Raw genomic sequence first — 19,510 nt, forward strand, 5'->3', positions numbered from 1 at the left:
ATACCAGATTTCAACACTGAAGTGGAATGTGTTTTAATGCTTTAACTAAAAATTGTATTAGTGCTTCTTCAGATTTGTATGGCTGGATTACTAAGGCACTTTTTAGATGTTCCTGAAGTACAGTGCCTAGAATACTCGTAAGACAGAACAAGTCTGTTGAATGTCTATCATTTCCTTGTTTCATATTCAAATGACTCAATTTGCAATCTGGTCTCCATCTCTACCTATCATTTACTCTTTCCCCTCATACCATCTTCAGTGCACATAACATTTTCCTAGCTAAAATTTCTTCTAAGGGTCACTGGACCCAAAATGTTAACTGTGCTTCCTATTTGAAATTCCCATCTGATTTTGAAATTAATAATGAATTATTGAATGTGTCAGTTTTGTCTTATGCACCATTATACTGGCCTTGCTATCATTTCAGGATGGGAATGTGAATAGCCACCTTCACAAGCCTAAAAAAATTAGTCATTTACGTGGGGTAGGTTGGGATGGGACAGGTAGTGATTAACTGGAGGGTTGACATTCCTCTGATGTGAGGAGAGGTTGAGAAGTTGAGACCTTCGGGAACCTCAGTGGGAGAACTGAACCCACGCTGTTGATGTTACTTTGCATTGTGAGCGAGCTAGTCAACTGAACTAAGTGATTTTGATATGATGAATGGCCTGGATCAGTGACTAGTAATTAGTCAAGTTACTAACCTGCAAGTTCAGCCACACGATTTAGTACACTAATTTTTTTTAATCAAACAAGATTTGGCAAGGGCTTTAATAAAATAGGAAGTGAACAAAGTTTCCTGGATTAGCAACTACTACTTCTTCACTGCATCTAGGTGAAATTGCAGATATGGAACCTGATTACATATCCTTTCAGCTAAAAAATAGTTAATAGCAATGAAACTTTATGACCTGGAAAAAGAAATTCTTGCAAAAAAAAAATTCAGAACTGCCTTGGGGCAGAAGCATCCTTGGGTGGTATTTGAAAAGGCAAGTCTAATCCAGCAAAACACAGTTAAGAACTTTTGGGATGTTGCTTTGAGGAAATTTGCATGTTAGTAACTTGACTAATCACTGATCCACACCATTCATTATATTAAAATGTTTGTGACTGATTTTATACAGAACGTTTTGCGAACTCTTCATTACTGTTTGAACGTGGAGTCGGTTAGCTCAATTGACTGGCAAGCTTGCAATGCAAAGTAACATCAACAGCGTGGGTTCTGTTCCTGCACCAGCTGAGGTTACCATGAAGGACTCTACTTCTCAAACTCTCCCCACATCCGAGGCATGGTGATCCTCCAGTCCCATCCTGACCAACCCCACTATGCAGAAATGACTTTTTTTTTCAAATTGTGAAGGTAGCTGTGTACACATCCCTGCCAGCTGCATAAGACAAAGCTGATGGGTCCAGTATATAATAAAGTTTGAGATTAACAATGAAAGGGAAATTTCAAATGGAAAGCACAGTTAACATTTTCGGGTTCAGTGACTCCCCTTCAAAGCTAATTTTAGCTATGAAAAAGTTAGTAGTATGCTGGTGTTATGGGAGTAGTAAATGATAGGTGGAGATGGAGCCCAGATTGCAAATTTGAGTCATTTAGAGTATGAAACAAGGTGGTCACGACAGACATACAATAGACTTGTTCTGTCTTGAGTAGTAGTCTGGGTGTTGCGCTTCAGGAACATTTTAAAAGTATTCAAAAGGATCAGATGAAAATTCATGGAAATAGTCCCTGTAATTAATCCTGAGCTACCTAAATAAGATTGGACAAGCTAAGGTTCAGATGAGAAGGTTAAAAGGAAATTTTATAGATATGCTCAAGAAAGAGGATTCCTGACGGGTGGAAAAGAAACTACCTTGGTAGAAGGGTCAAGAACCAGATGATACGTGTACAGTGCTTGACAAACAAAAATGGATATCTTTTTTACTATATCTTTTCTATATAGTAAGTAATTAGACAGTTTTCCAGATCTTTTGCATCTTGGGAGAGCATTAAGCTTCTTGAGCATAAGAACAAATGTCAATGCAGCCTGAATCACAGCTCAGGCTAACTCCAGTTAAGTTGAACGAGCATTCTTCTGGTTTTTAAAAAAAACTTAGTCCAGGTCTCTGAGCCTGATTTGAAGTTTGGTAACGGAATAAAGCAGTTTTAACAGATAAAGCAATTCGTCACTTTTGAATGTATACTGGAATGTCATGGTGCATTCAGTTTTGAGGGACTCTTGGAAATTTCTACAAGAGATCATAAGTAATCCTGAAAGATGGTAGTAAAAGCAGCAACCTGAAATAAAAATGGCACCAAAGCAACTGCTTTAGCACCCGATATGTCGAATTACTGTCAACCAAATATAGATTGTCTGCAGTAGTGGTTTTTGTGTTTTTGTTTCTTTTTGTGGGTTGAGAGGAGGAAGTGAGAGGGCAACATCATAGTAGGATGAAGAGGTGCCTAATAGAGTGCATTGGAACAAGAAGCTAAAACATCATGGTTATTAATCAAAGGTAGAAGGAAGCCAGTGGTCCAGGCTACTTGAAGTAGCAGTCAAGAAGTGTGGCACTGGAAAAGCACAGCAGGTCAGGCAGTATCCAAGGTGCAGGAGAGTCTGTTTCGAGCATAAACCCTTCATGAAGCGTTTATGCCCAAAACATCGATTCTACTGTTCCTCAGATACTGCAGGACCTGCTATGCTTTTCCAGTGCCATACTTTTTTTGACTGATCTCCAGCATCTTTAGTCCTCCACTTTTTTTTCTTTTACTTGAACTGGCAGCCAGAATGGCAGAATAGAATGAAGACATGGTGTTTGCTCCATGTATAATCGGAGTTTGCTAGCTAAGCCTTGATATGAATGCTGATCAGCTGGGTATCCGACACCTGTAGGTAATATGAATGGGTTTGGGAATAGAAGGCAAAAAGAATTGCAGCAGATAACTTGAGTCAGTCTCCTTTTAAACATTGTATTTACGTGATGTGTTTGATTTGATCCCAGAAGTATATTGCCTATAGTGGAGCTCCTCTGGGTAACTTTTTTTAAATACCTTGTGCTAAAATAAATAAGCCATGTTTATTACAGCAGATAACTGAGTAATTGTTTAAACTCAGCAATGATGTGACTTAAAGGCCCAGATTTTCCAATAGCCAGATATTAGTTTCTACAGTGTAGATGGAGTTGTGCAACAGGGCCTATGGAATTTTTGACAAACTCCAAGGAGACTGCTCAGGAAATTGAATAGAGACAAAAAAAAACTACAGATGCTTGAATCCAAGGTAGACAAGCAGGAGACTGGAAGAACACAGCAAGCCAGGCAGCAACATTAGGTGGAGAAATCAACGTTTTGGGTGTAACCCTTCTTCAGGACTGAGGTTGGTGTAGGGGGAGGGTGCGGGGTGGTGAGGTAGGGATAGGTGAACACAGGTAGAGGGTACGACTTGGTTGGCACATCCTCTCCTAGTCCTGAAGAAGACCTGAAACGTTGACTTCTCCACCAGGAAATTGAATCATCCAGCAGATGATTCCTCTGCCTGGAATCCTCTAAAAACATTCATTTTAGTCTGAATATGGAGGGTTCCATTGTAGTTAATAGTCACCCAGAAAAAATGAGAGAATTTTTTAAAAAGCTGGTCTAACGAATGTAACTGCTCCTTGGTAACAACTGAGAATAACCGACTATTTACCCCATACAACTCAGCTGCACCTTCTCCCAACTGTAGTCCTTACACCCTACACCTGAACCACATCTTCGGGTGAATGTTTGTTTGTTTGTGGCATTTGCATGGGTTTCCTCAACTTGCACATTTTTGGACTCTGAAGTCAATTGGCCAAAGTGTCCACGGATGAGTAGCTAGATGGATTAGCCATGGGAAATGCAGGATTAGGGATAGAGTAAGGGTTTGGGTCTGGGTGGGATGCTCTTTGGAGTGGACTTATTGAGCCAAATGGCCTGCTTTCATGCTGTAGGGATTCTACGATTATAGAATTATGCCTAGAATAAGTTTTTTATTTTTAAAAGATCCAGCCTCTACCACACTGAAATAGAACTCTGTACTCCAATGAGCTTCAGAGATAAAGATCTCCTAATCTGTTTTAAAGGGAAGACCTATAATTTTATTCTTCCTAACAAGAATAAACTAGCTGTGAGTATTAACCCAATCCACTCCTGTTCCAATAAAGTCACCTCATTTTCAATCATGAGCACAAAGTGAAGGAGAAGAGGCAAAGCATAACAGAGCTTAAGTATAGAAGCACCATGACTCATATTTTAATAATACTCATTTGCATTTGTTTTTCAATCAATGCAGCAAATAGATTTTGGACAACCATACTGTATCATCCTCTTCAGTTGGCATGAAGTAACTGATTAGGTTCTTTTTCCTGAGATTCTTGCGCATCCATGCAACTGCAATACACCAATTTCTGTGGATAACCAAAATTTTATTAAGCAAGTACAAACTGTGGAGGAACCCTTAACACACTTTGCAATGCTTGCAAAGCCCATGTCAAGAGATCTCTCTCTGAAGAAAGGAAACAGTCCTTCTTTATACCACACAAGAGTTTCACCTTAGTTCGTAATGCCCATAACATAACCCTCAGCCGTTCCTCCACAGTCACATGCCACTTGACGCAATGTTGTGGTGACGACATTTCCAAAAACAATGTAATGTAAATCATCCCTTAATGACCAGATCTGTTGTGAATTGTTTAATAACTGCAGGAAGTAGTCAGAATATTAATTGCAATGTTCTTATTGATTTGAGTGAGGATAATAATATAATTCTTTTTACTGAATAACTAAGAAATGGCCATGTAAATGGCTCTGAATGGCAAGGGGTGGGAATGTAAGTTGCTTACATTCTACCCGTAAGACAGAGGCATACCACTCGAGCCTTGGGCCATCCAATTTCCTCCAGGTTAGCAGAGCAAATGAACTCTTTAATATCTAAGTATTCAAAATAGAATCAGCTGAAGCCTGTGTAATCTTTTAATTTCTTGATAGTAACCTACCAGTTTTGCTACAGCACTATAATATGTTACTTGTCTTTCGTGACACTTCTTTTTGAGTTCGTATTTTGGATAATTTGACCTGTTCTTTCTGACTGTTAGCATATGAAGTATATTGAATCGAGTGCAGTGAAACAGTTGCTTCTGTGAATAGTTTTGCATGTGACCAGTGCAGTCTGTCACATACAAACATGAATAAGGAGCTGAAGCAGGCTATTCAGCCCCTTGAGCCACCTCAGTTATTAAAACGATGGCTAATCTGACTGTAACCACAAATCCATTTCCCACGACAGAACAACCTCAATTATCTGAACGTCAATTATCTGAATTTTGGATTATCCGAACAAGATCTCAAGGTTCCGTAAAAATGCTATCTGTTATCCGAACTCTGTGATCCAAACAAAATACACCCTGCCTGTCTCTTTCAGATAATCAAGGTCAGCCTGTACTCTAGTAACCTTTTACCATTGTGATTGTGTGACCCCCTATTTTTAAATGGTGGTCTTTCAATTCTAGAACGTCTGATAAGAGGAAACCTCCTTTTCACAGCCACCCTATGAGCATTCCTCAGGATCTTGTGTTCAATCAAGTTGTCTCTTTACTCTTTTTAAACTTCAGCAATTTCAAGCCTAACCTGCCCAGCCTTTCCTGAAAATAGCCCACCTATTCCGGGTATTGGTCTGGGAAACCATCTTTGAACTGCCTCCAAAGCATTTACAATCTCCTTGTAAATAGTGGGACCAATACCATATACTGTTCTCGACATGTGACCTCACCAATGACCTGTGTGAACAAAGCATAACCACCACCTTTCGTTGCTAAAACTGCTTGCAATAAATTACGTTTAATTAGCTTTCCTAATTGCTTGCTGTCCCCACATACTAACCTGTTGTGATTCATGCAGTAGTGTACCCAGATCTCTCTGCACTTCCAACCCTACAAATTTTCATTTTGGTAATGCATGTTTTTATTCTTATTGCCAAAGTGGACAATTTCATGTTTTATCACATCTTTGCCCACTCACTTATTTGTATCTTTGTACCCTGTTCATGTCCTCTTCAAAACTTAGTTTCCTATCTTTGTGGCCTCTGCAAATTTTGGCAAATGTCTTCATCCAAGTTATTTTTCTCCGTTACAAATAGTTGAGATTCCAGTACTGATTCCTGAACCATTGACTTGCCAATCTGAAAAAGACCAATTTTTGCCTAGTTTCTTATTATTTTCTTCCATGCTAATATGTTATTACCTACACCATGAGCTCTCATTGATTGCTTATCCCAAATTGTTCTTGTTATATCACCTGAATCTGTCCTGGTGGGCGAGAACATGTCCAGGGATAGCGATAGTGTCTGGGACTTCGCATGATTCTGAAAGTTTTACCTTGTCACACAATTGTCTGACTAGTCTGTGGGATAGCTGTCCCAATTTTGATAAGCTCTGACATTTGTAAGGAAGATTTTTGCTGGATTAATGGGGCTAGGTTTGTCATTGTCATTTCCGGTACCTCAATTGATTGTGTTCTAAAGACCGTCTAGAGTACTAACATTACGCCTTGCTATATTACATTCAGGGTGAAAGTTTGCCACAACTCTTGTCAGTCTGTATCCTTTCATATCACTGTCTGCTATGCGTCTTCCCTTTCTATTCTATGGTATATCATAATGTCTATAAGTTTCACAGCTCTCAATACTGTCGGCTAAAGGTTTTGGTTTTGTAGGACACCTTGGAGTCCAACAGCAAGGAAACAGACCCTTCAGTCCAACGAGTCCATGTCGAGCATAATCCCAAATTAAGCTAGTTCCACCTGCTTGCTTCTGGCCCATATCTCTCCAAACCTTTCCCTTACCTATCCAAATGTCTTTTAAATGTTGTAATTGTACCCGCATCCACCACTTCCTCAAGTTCATTCCACAAGCGAATCACCTTTTTTAAAAAGAAAAAATTACCTCGAGTCTTTTTTAAATCTCCTCTCTTCTTATTGTGCCCTCTAGTCTTGAAATTCCCCAACCTAGGGAAAAGAAGACTACCATCAACTTTATCTATACCTGTCATTATTTTATAAACTTAAAAGGGACTTACCTCAGGAGTCGGGCCTCCATTTGCCGAGAGGTGCGAGGGAGGAGCGAAGGACTTCTGGGAAGTCATATATTTGTGTGGTTGCGTTACCCGAAACACTACTCTGATAGTGTCTCCCACCCATCCTCGTCTAACCAAAAAAAAGGGACCTGTGCGCCAGATTGGTAAGATAATGAGTTTTTTTTAATTTCTTATTTATTCGTCAGTCTGTTTGGGAATTTAGAATAGTGGGAATGGAGGTTAAGGCAGTTGCATGTTCCTCCTGCAGAATGTGGGAGGTAAGGGTCACCACTAGTGTCCCTGCTGACTACATCCACAGGAAGTGCACCCAACTCCAGCTCCTCAAACTGCGTTAGGGAATTGGAGCTGGAGCTGGATGAGCTTCGGATCATTCGGGAGGCAGAGGGGTTATTGAGAGGAGTTACAGGGAAGTTGTCACTCCTAAGGTACAAGAAAAAGGCAAATGGGTTACAGTCAGGATGGAAAGGGAACCAGCTGGCAGTGCAGGGATCCTCTGTGGCCATTCCCCTCAACAATAAGTATACAGTTTTGGATACTGTTGGGGGGGGGGGGGTGGTTGACGGGGGACTTCCAGAGGAAAGCAGTGGGGTTCAGGGCTTTGGCACAGAGTCTGTCCCTGCTTGCTCAGAAGGGGAAGAGGAGCAGAGCAATAGTCATTGGGGGCTCCATTGTTAGGGGGACAAATAGGAGGTTCTGTGGGGACGAGAGAGACTCACGGTTGGTGTGATGCCTCCCAGGTGCCAGGGTTCGTGATGTCTCTGATCATGTTTTTGGAATCCTTAAGGGGGAGGGGACATAGGTAGGAAGAGAGATGGGGATTCAAGGCAGAAGTTCATGGAGCTAGGATGGAAGCTTGGAGCTAGGACGAACGGAGTTGTTGTCTCTGGTTTGTTGCCCGTGCCACATGCTAGTGAGACAAGGAATGGGGGAGAGAGAGAGAGGACTTGAACATGTGGCTACAGGGGTGATGCAGGAGGGAGGGTTTTGGATTCTTGGATAATTGGGGCTCTTTCTGGGGTAGGTGGGACCTCTACAAGCAGGATGGTCTTCATCTGAACCTGAGGGGTTCCAATATCCTGGGGAGGAAGTTCGCTAAGGCTATTGGGGTGGGTTTAAACTAATCCAGCAGGGGGATGGGAACCAAAATTGTAGTTCAAATATAGAAAAGGTTGAGAGTAGGGATCCAAAATCAAGTTTCAGGGGCGCAAGATGGCACTGGCAAGCAAGAAGTTGCTTTGAAGTGTGTCTACTTCAACACCAGGAACATCTGGAATAAGGTGGGTGAACTTGCAGCATGGGTTGGTACCTGGGGCTTCGATGTTGTGGCCATTTCGGAGACATGGTTAGAGCAGGGACTGGAATGGGTGTTGCAGATTCCAGGATTTAGATGTTTCAGTAAGAACAGAGAAGGTGGTAAGAGGGGGAGATATGGCATTGTTGGTCAGAAAGGATGTTTGGGGACTCGTCAACTGAGGTAGTATGGGCTGAAGTTAGAAACCGGAAAGGAGAGGTCATCCTGTTGGGAGTTTTCTACAGGCCTCCGAATAGTTCCAGATATGTAGAGGAAAGGAGAGCAAAGATGATTCTCGATAGGAGTGAGAGAGACAGGGTAGTTGTCATTGGGGGGCTTCAACTTTCCAAATATTGACTGGGAACACTAGTACAAGTACTATAGATGGGTCAGTTTTTGTCCAGTGTGTGCAGGAGGACTTCCTGACACAGTAAGTAGACACGCCAACAAGGGGCAAAGCCACATTAGATTTGATACTGGGTACTGAGCCCGGCCAGGTGTTAGAATCAGAAGTAGGTGAGCACTTTGGTGATAGCGATCACAGTTCTGTATTTTTTTACTTTAGTGATAGAAAGGGATAGGTGTATACCACTGGGCAAGAGTTACTGCTGGGGGAAAGGCAATAACTATGCGATTAGGCAAGATTTAGGAAGCATAGGATGGTGAAGGAAACTGCAGGGGATGGACACATTAGAAATGTGGAGCTTATTCAAGGAAAAGCTGCTGTGTCCTAGATAAGATTGTACCTGTCAGGCAGGGAGGAAGCTGTAGAGCACGAGAGCCGTGGTTTACGAAGGAAGTGGAATCTCTCTTCAAGAGGAAGAAGGCTTATGTTAGGATGAGATGTGAAGGCTCCATTAGGGCTTGAGGGTTACAAGGTAGCCAGGAAAGATCTAAAGAGAGAGCTCAGAAGAGCCAGGAGGAGACATGAGAAGTTGTTGGTGGATAGGATCAGGGTAAACCCGAAGGCTTTCTATAGGTATTTAAGGAACAAAAGAATGATGAGAGTAAGATTAGGGCCAATTGAGGATAGTAGTAGGAAGTTGTGTGTGGAGTCAGGAGATGGGGAAGCACTAAATGAATATTTTTTGACAGTATTCACTCTAGAAAACGACAATGTTGTTGAGGAGATTACTGAGATACAGGCTACTAGACTGGGTGTGATTGAGGTTCACAAGGAAGAGTTATTAGAAATCCAGAGTGTGAAAATAGATAAGTCTCCTCGGCTGCATGGGATTTATCCTAGGATCCTCTGGGAAGTCAGGGAGGAGATTGCCGAGCCTTTGGCATTGAACTTTAAATCGTCATTGTCAACAGGAATAGTGCCAGAAGACTGGAGGACATCAAATGTGGTTCCCCTGTTTAAGAAGGGGAGTAGAGACAATCCTGGTAATTATAGACCGGTGAGCCTTACTTCAGTTGTTGGTAAAGTGTTGGAAAAGGTTATAAGAGAGAGGATTTATAATCATCCAGAAAAGAATAATTTGATTAGGGATAGTCCGCACGGTTTTGTGAAGGGTAGGTCATTCCTCGCAAACCTTATTGAGTTCTTTGAGAAGGTGACCAAACAGGTAGATGAGAGTAAGCCGGTTGATGTGGTGTATATGGATTTCAGTAAGGCATTCGATAAGGTTCCCCACAATAGGCTATTATCCAAAATGCGGAGGAATGGGATTGTGGGAGATGTCGCAGTTTGGATCAGTAATTGGCTTGCTGAAAGAAGACAGAGGGTGGTGGTTGATGGGAAATGTTCATCCTGGAGTCCAGTTACCAATGGTGTACTGCAAGGGTCGGTGTTGGGTCCACTGCTGTTCGTCATTTTTATAAATGACCTGGATGAGGGCGTAGAAGGGTGAGTTGGTAAATTTGCAGATGACATTAAGGTCGGTGGAGCTGTGGATAGTGATGAAGGATGTTGTAGGTAAGCTGCACAGTTGGACTGAGAGGTAGCAAATGAAGTTTAATGCGGACAAGTGTGAGGTGATTCACTTTGGTTGGAGTAACCGGAATGCAAGTACTGGGCTAATGGTAAGATTCTTGGTAGTGGTAGATGAGCAGAGAGATCTCGGTGTCCAGGTACACAGATCCTTGAAAGTTGCCACCCAGGTTGACAGGACTGTTAAGAAGGCATATACGGTGTTTTAGCTTTTATTAATAGCGGGACAGAGTTACGAACCATGAGGTTATGCTACAGCTGAACAAAACTCTAGTGCGGCCGGACTTGGAGTATTGTGTACAGTTCTGGTCACCGCATTATAAGAAGGATTTGGAAGCTTTGGAAAGGGTGTAGAGGAGATTTACTAGGATGTTGCCTGGTATGGCGGGAAGGTCTTACGAGGGAAGGCTGAGGGACTTGAGGCTGTTTTCGTTAGAGAGAAGAAGGTCGAGAGGTGACTTAATAGAGACGTATAAGATAATCAGAGGGTTAGATAAGGTGGACAGGGAGACCCTTTTCCCAAGAATGGTGACAGTGAGCACAAGGGGGCATAGCTTTAAATTGAGGGGTGATAGATATAGGACAGATGTCAGAGGTAGTTTCTTTACTCGGTAGTAAGGGTATGGAATGCTTTGCCTGCAACTGTAGTAGATTCGCCAACTTTAAGTACATTTAAGTTGTCATTGGGCAAGCATATGGACATACATGGAATAGTGTAGGTTAGATAGGCTTCAGATTGGTATGACAGGTCGGCGCAACATTGAGGACTGAAGGGCCTGTACTGCGCTGTAATGTTCTATGTTCTAAACTTCTGTCAGGTTACCTTTTCAACCTCCTACACTCCAGTGGAAAAACGTCCCAGCCTATCCAGCCTTTCTTTACAACTTAAACCTTCCACTTCAATATCAAGGTAATAAATATAGATCAAAAAGCTGGTCTTATTAATGTTCCCACCTTGTGGTCAGATTGGTTTGCTACCATCCTCTTATTTGGATCAAAGGGCCAACTTAATAGTGGTAGAGGAAATGTTCTCGTGAGTCTCTGAGAAGAAGCTCTTGCCTTTAGTTTACTGCATATTAGACAATTAAACTTGATTGAAAGTTGTGCACTGTTATTTACTTTTAGAAAACCATAGGGTCTTCATTCTACAAGAATCTAAGATGTTCTGCCTTTTTGCCACCAAGTTCTGATGGTATGATCTGAGTGGAACTTAATGCGTTCTCTGATGTTGATCGTTTCAGAACCATTACCTTATACAATATTTCTTTATGCCACCAAGCTCTAGTCTATTAGGTAACATTTATACACTTCTTGTGTATAATTACAGTTCCTGTTCTCCATCTCATCCTCAATCTCTGAATTCACAAATTCAGGAGCTCTGGCGATTTTCACAATTCTTCGAGAACATATTCTCTTTAGGCTTTGAAAATTGGCAGGTGGATAACTTGAGGACTGCTAAATCAAGTAGAGTAGCGCCTCGACTTACGAACTTAATCCGTTCCGGGACCCGGTTCGCGAACCAAAAAGTTTGCGAACTGAATCAATTTTTCCCATTGTTCGGATAGCCGTTCGAATGCTTGGATGGCTGTTCACAGCGCACGCGCCAAAGATGAACAATGAGATCACGTGGGGCCCGAGAGCGCTTGCGTTCAACAATCGCATAGCAAAGCAGAACAATGAAACCATGTGGTTGCACACGGGCTTTTTGCGTTCGTACCTTTGTTCGTACCTTGAATTTCGTACATACGTTGGAGCAAAATTTTACATACAATCCTGTTCGTAAACTGATTTTGGCCGTCAACGGGGTTGTTTGTCTGTCGAGGTACTGTACTTGCCAGTAACATCATCTGGAGACCTTTTCCTTCATAGATTGTGGATGCTGGATTAAAACATTTTTTTTTTGCAGCATCCTGCATTTCTGCACCAAGCCATGTTTTCTTCTTTGTTTTGAATCTGTGGATATTGGTCGTCACAACAATAGTATTAACTTGAACTGAGTTGTATTCAGCCTGTCTTCTATACAAACAATTAATTACTCTAAATCTGCTGATATTGAACATCCATGTTAACTTTTTTCTTTTGAATTAGTTTGAACATGTTTGTTTGCTCTGTGGTTGTCCTGTTGGTGACCCCAACGTATTCACATCCTAAGTAACATTAGTTGAGATTTACTGCTGATTTAAGTCTCCCATTGGTATTGATAACTCTTCCTTGGGAGACTATTTGAAATATTCCTCCTAAAATTTTTTTTAATCAAACCTCCAAGTTTATATTACAACATTTTTTTTTCCCTGGCTGAGATGGAGCCTAAACAAATTCAGTAAGATTGATCAATGAGCTCAAGGATCCTATTTTATTGTAATGGCTTCAAATGTAAAGTCCATTTTGTGGCACTTCACAAAATACCTCTTTTTTTTAAGTCTATATACACCTCATTCACATTTGTTTTAACTTCAGTCGAGTTAAAAATTATTTGCTTTTAGCATATCTATATTGGCTTTCCTTAATCCATAAGCATCTGATACCTTGTTTTCTCATTGATTCTCATTTTCAATTTATTTTGTTTTTGACTGCACTTCTACTTTCAGATGTAGGTAAATTAATGAACTGAGCTTGCTTTCATAATGAATTTCCCTTTGTTCTTGGAATCTTGTTTGTTACAGTTAATACTTTCCTCAGTACATAATATCTGTAATTCCCTTCCCCCTTGTTAATATGGGATATCATCTCTTTGACTTTTCTTTCTGCAAACATTAAAATTTCTAAATTTAAGGAGATAACCAGAACATGAAATGTTAAAGTGCTAGAAATTAACACCAGCTTTATTCGGAATATTCTTTGTTATACTGTAGTAAAATGGAAGACTTGGATTCTGGGAGTTAGTCACATGAGCTTGCTGCAGCAAAAAAATCTGAAAGATGTTGAGAGAAACTGCTGGTGTAAAAGTGGAATGTAATTGTTTGAGATTTTAAAAAAAACACTGCATGTAGAAGCCTATTGAGATGGTTACTACGAAGGGCATTATTTGGATTGTAATATCTGCAACAGCTGTGTAAACCACTGTTGGTCAGTCAAAGGCAGGATCACCAACCATAAGATGGACGGACGGACGAGAGGTTAATTTGCTAAGTGCCAGAATGAAGCAGGGTCATTCTGATTAGACTGATGTCAGTGGGAAAATCCACGACCCAGACCAAAATAAGCGTGATGAAACAAAGCAGAGAGAAAAAGAGAGTCTGGCACCAAAAGCTGCAAGATATGAATGATAAGGGAAGTATACCAATGCCAGAGTTTATTGTTCTGATTGTATTAATTTTACTACTTTATGTATGAATACTTTCATTGTAGGTATTGTGGTGGGGCAGCTTTTAAAACTTTTCACTCTTTTTTCACATGTAAGTACACGAGATAAATTGCTATTCTATGATTCATCTGATAACTTCTGGCTGTTTAATATAAAGTATGACATCAAATAGCCCCTGAACCAGCAAGTTGGCTCAAAGTTTTTTTCTGAAATACATTGGATATAATATTCACTTTAAAGCTGCACAGCAACCTGAAAGGTCATGCACAAGTCAGCTGTATTAAATTGCTGTGTATACAGCAAAAAAGCCATGGATTTAAATCACCTGTGGAATAAAACTACAGGTGATATTCCAAGAACAAACCAGGAGATACTTGATTTATTTATTGCCATGTGTATCTTGTTACAAAATAGTGATGTGTTGTGTAATGTCGCTAATCCACCATCTTAAGACAAAAAAATGCAATGTAAAGGCAGAAAAATGAAGAAAAAGATTTTTATTTTGTTTCTCATTGTATGATATTCCGTGCTTTGCCTAATTAGTAATCCCATTCATTTCCCAGTTATTGAGCTAGGTTAAAGACTTCCATGCTTTGTCCATCTGAAATTGAACAATCTAATTTCGATTTTCCTTACATGTGAAGGATGTACCGTTGTGGTGTCACCACATCCTCGCATCTTGCCTACTTATTTAATTGAGGGCTGCTGACATGTCCTCACATCTCAATTGCTGTGCTAATCACATTTCTTCTAAACTACTGTACTTCTCTGCAGCACTCTAATCTCTCTGGTCTAACGTTAACATTTGTCAATGACCTGTTATTGTCTGGCAGTTGAATCTCTTCCTAGTACACAGTCTCCATTACTACTCAAAATGCTCCTATTCTTTCTGCCAGTACTCCCAGTCAAGTCTCCTTCAAACTGCTTAAAATCTCTGAGCTTTCTAAATTAATCCTTCGTTATCCTGAACCAAACACAAGCTGATAGCCTTCCATTTTTATCCCATCTGCCGTAAGCCGCCACAGTTTAAAAACATATTGCCATTAACAATTCAGAGCATCCCTGATCTCTAGCACAGAGTCTGGATTACAAATAGTGGCATATGAACCTGGTTACTTTTAATGGCTTTTTTAAAAAAAAAAATCAAACAGTCCTTCTGGAACAAAAAAAAATTATATTATCTCAACAACCAATCCCCACCAAGAAAGTCTGAGAGCATCTGCTTCTCTCATTAACTGCGAACCAACCATGGCTGACTTCTCACATTGAACAACTACTCCCCAAAAAAAGTGTTGCTGTGAGTAGCAGCTTGGGTCCTTGCTGTGCCTGCCTTTTCAGTCTACCTCTGCCCTCTATCTCCTTTTTTTTCTTATCCATTCAGCATATTGGAAGCGCTTTCCATTTTTTCCACAAACCACACCATTTCAAGACTTTGCTTTCAATTTCCAACCTCCTCTTGTATTCATATGGTCCATCTTCAATTCTTTTTCCATTCCTTGGCGTTTGTAGCCACCATTTCATGTGGAAAGCTATTAACCACAATAAGATTTCTCTCATTCTCACCATTGCAGCCTCTCCAACAGATCATCCTCCACCATTTCTATTGACTGCTCTGAGATGCCACCATCAAACATATCCTCTCCCTCTCCTTAGTATTTTGAAGAGTTTTTTTTTTCTCCTGTTGGCAGAACCCTGGTCCTGTTCTCATTCACCCACAACATTCCTTTTTTTTTAAACTAACTTACATTTCCACATATGGTTTGGAGGTGGTGAAAAGGCTCTTGTTCTGCTGTCAAAGGTCTCAAATAATCCTTCCAAGCTTAACAACAAATTATTTGTGCATTGCATTTAGTACACTATCACAATTTATGATTCTGTACCAGACCATCAAATTTTGCGCCCCCTCAATCTGTTCCACAATGTATTACCTCAACTGCTAGGCAGTCACACTTCCTGGGTTTCTGCTTCCTTGGACTCTGGACTCTGAAACTGTACTCCAGTAATGATTTCACGAGCGTATGTACATTTCTGCACCTGTAAATTGGATCACTGAGCTGAACTGATTTTTAACCTGAGCTCGATATTGTATTGAGGGGCAGCTCCTTTATTCCCCTTGATTCTATTACAGCTAAATTTCTCATCACTATTTCTCTCTTCTTCTCCCCACCCCCACCCCCACCCCCAATGTTACCTGATTAAATGGTTCTCACTTCATATGTTGATCCTTTTTTTCCTTTCTAATCATCAGCCATCATCAGTTCTCCCTCAAAATATCAGCCTTTGACTATTTCAAGTTAGAAAATTTCAAGCTAGGAGAAATATCTTCTCCTCCTGTCCCCTTATCATTGGTGTTCCCGAAGGGTCATAAGTAATCTTTGATTTCCCTCCTATTTCTGATCTTTTTGCAGGCCTCCCTGGTGATGGCATCAAAAAGCCTCATTAGTTTACGATATGTAAACTGAAGCATTCAACTCCATCTAACCTGGTTCCTCCAGTGTAGTGAAATCATTGGACCATTTATCCAACCTCTATATTGGATGAGCAGCAGTTTTCTTCACTTTAAATGTTGGAGTGATTGGAGCCATAGTTTGGCGCAGGGACTGAAAACACTGTTTCCTAGCTGTCACTTCTAATACTTTTCCTCACTATCAGTCTGTTCACATGGTCAGATTTGATTGAGGTGAACTTCTGACCTAATTCACACTATCTTTAAAATTGCTGAGTTACATCCATAACATCATTTGGCTTCCTTGTCTCAGGCAATCTAGTGAAACCATATCAATTACTTCATTTCTTCTAGCTTTGACTATTCCAGTGCACTTCCACCTGCCCTTAACCTTTTTTTTTCTATCTTCTGTAAACTTGGCCATTCAAAACTCTACCTGCTTTTTAACTTGGAGCAATCCTGTTTCTCTATTGCTGTGGAGTTTTGATCTCGTGTTCTGGTCAAGCAATGTCTTAATTTTTTTTCAAATCCTTCCATGACATTACTTATGTTCCAAACATATAACCTTCAAATATGTGCCAAGCTAATTCTGGCCTTTTGAGTACTGCCAATAATAGTTGTTCCACCATTTGGTAGCTGTACCTTCAGTTGGCTACACACCAAGTTCTGAATTCTTCCTTTACCTCTTGCTGCCTTCTCTTGCTTTCTTCTTTGACTGCACCTGAACTGTTCAGTTAGTTTTATCTGTTGACCTTTCGATTTGAATTCTTGTTTGAAGATCTTTTTCTCTTGCTTACTGACTCTGGGCCCATGAATCCTCCCTCCACATGGACTCCATACAGTTCAGTTGCCACATTAACAAAACATGTGGAGGCTTCGGAAAAGATACAGAAATGGTTTACCAGAATATTGCAAGGCTTAGATGGTATTAGCTATAAGGAGCGATTGGACAAACTTGGTTTGTTTTCACTTGAACACTGAAGAATGAGGGGCAACTTTAGTTTACAAAATTATGCGATGCATGGATAATTGCTTTTTTTCCAGGATAAAGATGCCAATTACTAGAGTTTGTAGGTTAAAGGGGATAAATTTAAAGGAGATGTGAGAAGCAATATTTTTTAGGGTGGCAAGTGCCTGGAATGTGCTGCCGGAGGACATTATGGAAGTAGATCCAATAGTAATGTTTAAGAGACATTTTGGCAGATTTGAGTAGGCAGGCAATAAAGGGAATCCGACTGTATAAGTGGTAAAAGGTTTTTAGTTAGAAAGTTATCCATCATTGATGCAGTCTTGATGGGCTGAGGGGCCTGTTGCTGTGCTGTGTTTTTTTTATTCTTTATTCTCCCTGGTTCTACTGCATTCTGTGCCACGAATGGGTCCACAGTGCATTGTGATAAGTTATTCGAGTACTTATTTTGTAATTTTTAAAAAGTCCACTCGTGGGGTGAAGGAGTTGGCTGGGCAGCATTTATTAGCCATCACTAATTGACCAAAGGGCATTTCAGAATCAACCGCATTGCTGTAGGCATGGAGTCACATGTAGATTAAACCAGGTAGGAATGGCAAGTTTCCTTCCCTAAAGGACATTTTTCTGACAATCGACAATGGATTCATGGTCATTATTAGATATTTAATTCCAAATTTTTTAAAACTTAATGCCAATTCAACCATCTGCCATGGTGGGTTTCAAACTCAGAACTTTATCTGGGTTTCTGGATCACCAGTGATAATACCATGAGGCCGTCACCTCCCCAGTATATTGTTGGAAATTTTTTGGGTGTGGTGTGAGATCTTCCTCCATTGCCTCTATTCTATCAAATGGAGAAAAAAGTAGAATCTGAAATTGTTCCACCCTGAAGCCTGTAAAGTGCTAAGTGGATAATGAGCTCTTCCTGTCACTTTCTTTCGGTTGTGTAAACTTTTATACAGAATACAGAATAGTCATAGTCATAGAGATGTACAGCATGGAAACAGACCCTTCGGTCCAACCTGTCCATGCCGACCAGACATCCCAACCCAATCTAGTCCCACCTGCCAGCACCCGGCCCATATCCCTCCAAACCTTCCTATTCATATACCCATCCAAATGCCTCTTAACTGTTGCAATTGTACCAGCCTCCACCACATCCTCTGGCAGCTCATTCCATACACGTACCACCCTCTGTGAAATAGTTGCCCCTTAGGTCTCTTTTATATCTTTCCCCTCTCACCCTAAACCTATGCCCTCTAGTTCTGGACTCCCCGACCCCAGGGAAAAGACTTTGTCTATTTATCCTATCCATGCCCCTCATTTTGTAAACCTCTAGGAGGTCACCCCTCAGCCTCCGAAGCTCCAGGGAAAACAGCCCCAGCCTGTTCAGCCTCTCCCTGTAGCTCAGATCCTCCAACCCTGGCAACATCCTTGTAAATCTTTTCTGAACCCTTTCAAGTTTCACAACATCTTTCCAATAGGAAGGAGACCAGAATTGCAAGCAATATTCCAACAGTGGCCTAACCAATGTTGAATGATTTTGCGTTGTTAAGTGTTAACTACGCTAATCTTTCCATTGATGCTTTCAGCTGTTTTCAGCATCTTCAGTTCTTTGGTTTCTGCAAGTTGGCTACTTCTATTGCCTGTTGACAATATTATTTAGATATGTGGAAGAATTAAGGATAATGTTTCAGGATAAATGCTAGAGAATAGGCATTAAAGATGAGTTGAATGCCACCTTGTGTCTACAGTTTTTATGGATTATTTCAAGGAAAATAATGGTAACTAAGACCATTTTCAAATGACCTTATTTTTTACTACATTTAGGTAACATGTCAGCTCCTGATGACATATTCCTGTTGAGGGAATAGGGGCTACTGCCCTTGTGGGAAAACCTCCCACTGATCCAGCCATGGAGTCTGAGACCACAGCAACTACCATTTTGGCTTCAGTCAAAGAACAGGTACAGAAGTTATAATTTTGCTTAATTATAGATGTTATAGGCTGACTTGTTGTCCTTGTATATTATTCTGGATAATTCTGTTTAATAGACAACTCAAATGAACTGTATTTTTTAAAATCTTAGCTTAGTTGGAAATGATTTAAAACTACAGATATAGCCACATGAATATGTTACTACGCAGTATCTCATTATGTCCAGATTGTATTAGGTAAAAGGACTGAACAGCAAGATGCATCCTGTTTAAATTTATTTTTGTTCTTATTCCTAGCTCTTTTCACTTGTGAAGTTTACTAGAGAATAGCAGTGAAGCCAGTTGTATTTTTAGAATGAATTTACTGAATGAATGTGTTCAGGAGCATAGATGTTATAAATGGAATTACTATAAAAGCTGTTGCCTTTTAAAAATATTCATGAATTAATGTTAGTGTCAGAAAATACAAGGCTTGATGGGGCTCCAAAGGAACAGTTGTGAAATTGGCAGACTTTTAAATTATTAGGTGAGATT

At 40.5% G+C, this 19,510-nt stretch overlaps 1 protein-coding gene across 5 annotated transcripts in view; it reads left to right on the top strand.

Moving 5' to 3' along the window:
• Nucleotides 1–19,510, top strand: part of pkp4 (plakophilin 4) — a 276,311-nt gene that overhangs the window by 55,158 nt on the left and 201,643 nt on the right. For 4 of the 5 annotated variants that reach the window (XM_087989074.1, XM_043693802.2, XM_043693805.2 and 1 more), the window contains exon 2: nt 18,870–19,005. In XM_087989074.1, the coding sequence (XP_087845200.1) occupies nt 18,955–19,005 (51 nt within the window). In that variant the 5' untranslated portion in view covers nt 18,870–18,954. Of the gene's footprint in view, nt 1–7,219; nt 7,239–18,869; nt 19,006–19,510 lie in introns of those variants that run through there. The other variant, XM_087989073.1, reaches the window with a different exon arrangement.

The sequence above is a fragment of the Chiloscyllium plagiosum genome, unplaced genomic scaffold (genome assembly GCF_037043375.1).
Source record: "Chiloscyllium plagiosum isolate Xiang-an unplaced genomic scaffold, Cpla_swu_hap1 HiC_scaffold_7, whole genome shotgun sequence".
Classification (NCBI taxonomy): Eukaryota; Metazoa; Chordata; class Chondrichthyes; order Orectolobiformes; family Hemiscylliidae; genus Chiloscyllium; species Chiloscyllium plagiosum.